The sequence below is a fragment of the Bos indicus genome, chromosome 11, assembly GCF_029378745.1.
Source record: "Bos indicus isolate NIAB-ARS_2022 breed Sahiwal x Tharparkar chromosome 11, NIAB-ARS_B.indTharparkar_mat_pri_1.0, whole genome shotgun sequence".
Classification (NCBI taxonomy): Eukaryota; Metazoa; Chordata; class Mammalia; order Artiodactyla; family Bovidae; genus Bos; species Bos indicus.
Window position 1 is genome coordinate 90,622,649 of NC_091770.1, and position 6,736 is coordinate 90,629,384.

Below are 6,736 nucleotides of genomic sequence, written 5' to 3' on the forward strand. Positions count from 1 at the left end.
ATATATTGGCCTCAGAAATCTGTTAAAAGCAGGGGACCACAGTAAAAGAGTATAAAGATTCTATAAATGGGAGAGTCCAAGAAAACCTCTCTATAAAGTGTTCACAAGGATACATATGCCCATTAGAAGAAAAAGTAAGAATATACATATTATTAATCATATCAGAGAATAAAAAAGTTAAGATTGATATAATATATTTATATTGAATGACTACTTTAAAAAAGAGCAACTTATTTGCTTTATTTCTCAGATTACTTTCAAAAGTCATTTAAATTCTGAAGAGAAAAACAAGTGTAAGTTTCTCAAAGTGTACCAATAGCAAATGACTCTGGTTCCAACTCCCAGAGAAGGGAAAAACAAGTTGCTGTTTGAGTCTTTTTCTTTCTCAAAGAAAAGAAAAAAAAAAAAAAAAAAAACCCTAAGTGATCCTGACTGCCATATACATGCATATTTAAATCACTTCCTCTCAATTAACATTAAAATGAAACATCTCTGCTCAAAATGGTTTTAATGATTCCCCCCTCCCCAAAGGATCTAACAAATAATTTGCCCTGTGACTGTAGTCATTCATAACATACATAATATTTGCAAAGCACAGTTTAAATACACTGCCTTCATTAGCATTATATATTTTTAATAAAAGGATGCATATCAGAGTGTAAAAACTGGAAGATTATTTCCACAGTTTAAAGAATTAATAAGAGAATGCTGGTTCAAGTTCTTTAAGATGGAAATCTTAGTAAAATGCCATCCTAAATCTGTGAACAACTTACAAACAGCAGGATACCCACTGACTAAGCTGCAGTGCACTAGGCCTCCCTCCCCCCTCCCCCCTCACTATTTAAAAATATTCTGTCAATGCTTAGTTCAAAATAAGACTTACTTAAGAGACCAAAAAAATGCAATTAAACTTTTATTGAAGACTATCCAGTGGCAAGAATACCTTGTGTATTATATTATGTTTTAGACATTCAATAAAGAATTCATAAGAATGATTTTCACAATGCATTCATCGAAACAGCCTTAAATATTGTTAAAAGCGCATTCAAGCGCCTGTCCTGAGTTCTAACAGGTTTTTAATTTTAGATCGCCGATCTCTATTTTTTTTTTTTCTTCTTTTACTATCAAGAACTTAGGCTACATAGCTTTTTGAAAATTTTCATCCAGACTATGCTTTTCCATTCTGAAGCCAAATCATTACATGTTACTACTGCAAAGTTTCTACCTCACCACAGAAAATGTCCGATTCATCTATGATTGAAACATAAAATGCATGCAAAGTTTTCAGGTTTTCCAAGTACATCGTCTCAGTTTTATGAATGGGTTTGTGTTTTCAACAAGTTTTAGAACTGCAGCAGAGGGCCACTATGTAAAATTCCCAGCACAGAGAAGCCTCAATTGTAAACCGCTGGTTCAATTACTCGTGGCTAAAATAAATGTCCCACCAACGACTACATCAGTCTTATCATTTGGGAGGCGGGGGCGGGAAGGGGAGGTAAACAATTTCAGAGATCCAGTTCTAATGTTGAGAACCTTGTTATTTAACACCCTCAGCCCTTTCTCCTCCCAAGTGTTCTACGGAAATCTGATGATTCCTAGAAATGAAACAGCCACAGAAAAGAAATGTGTCCATCTACGGCCAAAGCTTGCTGGCTTCGCATCCCAGGGGGTAGGGGCCGGGGTGGAGGCTTGCCAAGAAGAGGAGGGAGGCCGGGGGAGGCCAAGCAGGCAGGGACGGGGCCCTAGAGGCAGGGGAGGAGGAGGCCAGGCTGGAAGGGTGCCCGCGCGCCCCTGGCGTAGCAGCTCCCGGCAATGCGTGGACGCTGCCCTTTAATCTCGCCAGCATCTCAATAAAAACGGAGACCAAACCTTGGTAAATCATTGCAGTAGGTGACCAAGAGAGTAGTGGTGATTTTGCACCTAGTTTCAATGAGCCACTGCAAACCTCCCCCACTGCAGGCGTCCGCTCTCTCGGAGGCAGAGCTTGAGGTTGGCGCTCGAGCCCCGGCGCGGCCTCCGTGCAGCCTCCCTGCCTCCCTCGGCGCGGCCCCCGGGGAAAGACGGGCCGAAGGCACCGAAAGGGCGCGGGGCTAGGGGTGCGCGTGCCGGGCGGCGCTTGCCAGCCGGGCCCGCCGCGAAGGCTCCGTGATACACGCGGCCGGGTCTGGGGAAACGAGAGTGGGGGAACGGGAGTAGACGGGCCAGGCAAACGGTGCCCAGCACTGAGAACTCGGCAGGAGCCGAACCACCTAGGAGCCCACCCCGCCCCCGGCCTACCTCCGGGGCGGCCCTAGAAACGGCGCGAGACCCTGGAGCCGGGGGCCCGGGCGGGCTTTCCCGCTCATCCCCGCAGTTTGGCGGCCTCGCGGCCCCGGCGCGGATCTTTCCGCGCGTCTCCAGGCCCCAGGGCGCGGCGCCGAGGGGCGCGCGGCCTCCGCGCGGAGAAAGCCAGGCGCCCAGGACCCAGGGCCTTGTCTTCGGGGTCCCCGGCCGCCGCCCAGGCACCCTTGGTTCCACGCACCATCACCCTCCGCCCCCCCGCCCGGCCAGCTCCTCCCGCAGCTCCGCCCGCACAGACTCTCCGGTGGCCGTGCCCCGTCCCTCCCGCCGCCCTGGGGTAGCCTTCCGCGCGCTCCTTCCCCAGCCTCGGGCCCGCCGCGCCCCGCTCTCCTGGCGACGCCAAAAAGAGACTGAACACCGACCACCACGCCCTAGCGCCGGTCACCGCTCGCGGTCCAGAACTGTAGCAGCGCTTCCCACCAGCGCACAGGCGGACATGCAGCGTCAAGGGGGGGAAAAAAAAATTCAAAACTGGAAACGGCTGTCCCCCGCCTCTAAGGAGGGAGAACTGCGAGCATCCGCGCGCGCTCAGCGCTGGCCACCCAAGGGCGCGGGTTACCGCGACGCGCAGCCCCGACGCGGCCCCTCGCGGAGAAGGCTAACCCCCGCCCGGCCCGGTGCCCGCGCCCCCCGCCCGCCGTCCGGATGGGCAAGGAGGGGAGGGTGGGAGTCGCGGAGGAGGAGGTGAGAAAGGAAATGGGGTTGCAAAGGGGGAAGGGAAGGGAAGGCCGAGAGAAAAGAATCCTCCGCCCCGGGTTTGCCTAACCAGCCACCGAAAAAGAGAAGCGAGGAATTGGCCAGCCATTGAGCACTTCCAGCCGAAGCCCGGAGAATATGGATTCCCTCCGGCCACCTTCCCACCCGCGCGCACAGGGGCCTTGTCTCTGAATGCCCTGCGACAACACCACCGCCAGTAGGACTTCCATAGAGACTATGGGCGATGCGAGTTTCTATCAGTTCCAGCTGATTTATTAAAATTGTCAAGATACAGACTTCCAGCACCAAAAAAAAAAAAAAAAAAAACAGGCAATGATGTCGACAGTGCATTGAGTCTGCTTTGCCACCATTTGCTACAAAATATGCAGATGGTCTGTACTTTATTTAGATTATATTGCACAAAATGAGAAACTTTTTAAACTATGTGCCTTTTTCTTTTTGCTAAAAATCGAGAATCCAGTTTCAAACCTTCCATCTGGGGCCCCATCCACATATCACAGCGTATGAGATACATAAAGTCCTACTATAGTACAGTACATATACAATCTTTAAACTAAGATAACAGCTCTGAGGTCTATATCACCGTTTTCAATAAATCTTTACCTACAAATATTGAACAAATCTCTACTATAGCTGTACAAAAAAAGTTTGCTTTTTTTTTTTTAACCACAAGGCCTTTAGATGCAAGGATTATTTTAAAATTTTAATCCTTTTTAAACCAGGACATAACGTACCAACATACTTGCATGCTAAAAAAAAAAATAAGAGGAAAAAAAGAAATCAAAAGGGAAGAAGTGCCTGAAAGTCTTACTGAAAAAACACAGCAAGAATGTTCCCTTTTCACTGTACAAAAATACGCCTGAAAATATATTAATTTTTAAAAAAGACTGAGGTCTGTTATGTATCAAAAATGTTTCAATACCTTTTGTACTGAGGTCTAGGCTGCCTGGTATTCAATCAAGGAGGTATAAGGGAACAAGTTACAAAAAAAAAGTTGGCAAGTAGAAATCACATTTGTAAAACCATAAACAATTTGATCTGAAAAGTAAACTCTGATCTTAAGTCAGTTCACAGTTTTTTTTTTTTTTTGTAAGCGTTTGTACAGTCTGCATTTTTTCAAGCTCCCTGCAGTTTTGTTAAGAATCGGATGCATAGAAGACATCAGTTTTCTCCCTCCAAAAAAATAAAATTAAATTAAAAAATTTGCCATGGTCCCTTTTTTGTTTTTGTGTTTGTATTTTTTTTAAAAAAAATCACCAGTTCTTTAAGATCTCTTAAGAAAAAAATAAAATAAAATAAAATAAAATCTCCAACCAACTCCCCAGTTGTGCTGCCAAAGGGTCCTCTGCAGGCGTCTTCCAGACTTCAAAGACCAACAAGCTTCAAACAGCGCCTTCCGGAGCGGGTCCTCGTTCCCCTCCCCCGCCCCGTCCCCTCCGCCTTTGTTGCCATCGCGAATTTCAGGAAAAAAAAGAAACAGTAATTACAAAAACACATTTGAGGGGGGTGGGGGTGGAAATCACAACTCCAGACTAGGTATTCAACTACCTTGAGACACGATCAAGGAAGGGAGAGGAGGTTGGGGGGGTGGGGGAGGGGACAAAAAAAGGACAGGAAAAATGTTTCAAAAACTACTCATTTCACTTTAACTCCACCAAAATTTTCAGCATCTTTCCAATTTCTTTGTATCACGACATCGTATCAACATCAGCATCTTCTTCTCGCCCCTCCACCCTACCGCCATCACCGCCGACACCAAAACCTTGTTATCATCATCAGCATCATCACGACCACCACGACTTCCTCCCAAGGAACCCTGCTCTGCACCCGCCAGAGAAAAAAGAGCGAGAACGGGGCGCCCCCATCCCACCCCTCCTCTCAATACGTGAACACCAGGTCGGAGAAGTTCGCCTCCAGCCAGTCCCCCGCGATCATCTCGCTCAGCTCGGGCGTGCAGTAGTCGGGGAACTCGAAGTGGGAGCCCAGGCTGCCCTCGCTGAACGAATCCAAATCCTTATCCACCAGCGACAGGGACAGGTTCCCGGCCGCCGCGCCGCCCCCCAGCTGTTGGTCGCCGGCACCGTGCGCGCTTTGGGAGAAATTCAAGCTCAGGTCGAACATCAGGTCGTCGGCGTCCTCGCCGCCGCTGCTGCTGCTGCTGCTGCTGCCGCCGCCACCGCCGCCGGACGAGGAGGACGAAGAGGAGGTGGACACGGAGCGCGCGGACGCGGGCGACAGCGCGGGCTGCGCCAGCGGCGGCGGGTGCTGCTTGGTGATGTTCTTGAAGCTGTAGTAGAGGCGGCTGCCGCCCCCCGCGCCCGAGGCCGCGCCGGCCCGCACCTCGTCGTACAGGCTCGCGCCCTCGGGGGACTCGGCCGCGCTGCTCAGCGTGGGGCTGGCGGGCACTTTCGCGACGCTGTAGCGTCTCAGCAGCGGCGGGGGCGGCGGCTGCTGGCCCGGCGGCTGCAGGAGCTGCGCGTGCGGCGGCGGCTCGTCGTCGTCCTCGTCCGCCTCCTGCTTGATCCGCAGCTGCAGCTCGTCCTCGTCGTCCTCTTCGTCCTCGTCGTCGTCCAGGAATACGCACTTGACCGTCTTACCCGCGCCGCTCACGCGCAGGCTGCCCAGCACGTAGTCGTCGCCCGCGCCGCCGCCGTCCCCGGGCTGCGCCGCCTTGCCCGCGCCCGCCTTGGCGCCGCCGGCCGCCGGGGCCGCGGGGGCCTTGAGCTTGCCGCATTTCTTGCTCGAGCCCTTGGAGGTCTTGGCGCCGCCGCCCGCGCCCGCGCCCGCGCTCCCGCCGCCGCCGCCCGCCGCGCTCTTCTCCGGGCTCTGGCCCGCGCTGGGCTTGGCCGACGGGTCCATCTTGGGCTTTTTCCGGGGCCGGTACTTGTAGTCGGGGTAGTCGGCCATGTGCTTGAGCCGCAGCCGCTCCGCCTCCCGGATGAACGGGATCTTCTCGCTGTCCTTCAGCATTTTCCAGCGCTTGCCCAGCCTCTTGGAGATCTCGGCGTTGTGCATGTCCGGCGACTGCTCCATGATCTTTCTGCGCTCGATCTTGGACCACACCATGAACGCGTTCATCGGCCGCTTGATGTGGCCCGACGCCGTCTTGCACCAGTCCGGGTCGCTCTCGTCCAGGGCCACCGGGCTGCAAGCCATGAATTCGCCCTCCTCCGTGTCCAGCGCCTCCCGGGGCAGGTTGCTCTCCGCTTCCAAGCTCTCGGCCTGCTGCACCATGATCCGCGGCGGGGCTGGGCGCTCCCACCCGGGCCGCTCGGTCTCGTGCGGGGCTCCCCCTCCCCCGCTCGGCCCTCCACCTTCCCGGGCAAGTTGCAAAGTCCTGGGCACCCCGCGTCCGCGGCTCCCCCCCTCCCCCCCGCCCCCCCTTCCAGTCTGCACACAGCGGCTGCGGCGACTCGGAGCCGCCCGCGCGCGGGGCAGCTGCGGCCCGCGACGCGAGAGGAGGCGGTGGCGGCGGCGGCGGCGGTGGTCGGAGCAGCCCGGGGACCCCCTCTCTCTCTTTCTTTCCGGCTCCTGGCTCTCGCCGCGAGCGCCGGACCCCACGCAACTCCCAGGCGCGCGCGCTCCTTCTGCAAAAAGTTGAGGGCTCTCTCCCAACTAGTTATCAGGGTGTCATCGGGGTGACGTCACCCCGCGGGCCAGCCAATGGCCGGGGCCGGCC

General features: G+C 53.7%; 1 protein-coding gene across 1 annotated transcript; it reads right to left on the bottom strand.

The window, feature by feature from the left end:
• Nucleotides 1-3,420: 3,420 nt before the first annotated feature.
• On the bottom strand, nucleotides 3,421-6,408 carry SOX11 (SRY-box transcription factor 11). The gene has a single exon (XM_070799182.1). It carries the CDS (start codon nucleotides 6,289-6,291, stop codon nucleotides 4,936-4,938), a length of 1,356 nt encoding a protein of 451 aa, XP_070655283.1. The 5' UTR covers nucleotides 6,292-6,408; the 3' UTR covers nucleotides 3,421-4,935.
• Nucleotides 6,409-6,736: the final 328 nt, after the last annotated feature.

Bases quoted from the DNA above. Each gene is read 5' to 3' on its own strand.
- SOX11 (XM_070799182.1), bottom strand. From the start codon at position 6,291: ATGGTGCAGCAGGCCGAGAGCTTGGAAGCGGAGAGCAACCTGCCCCGG.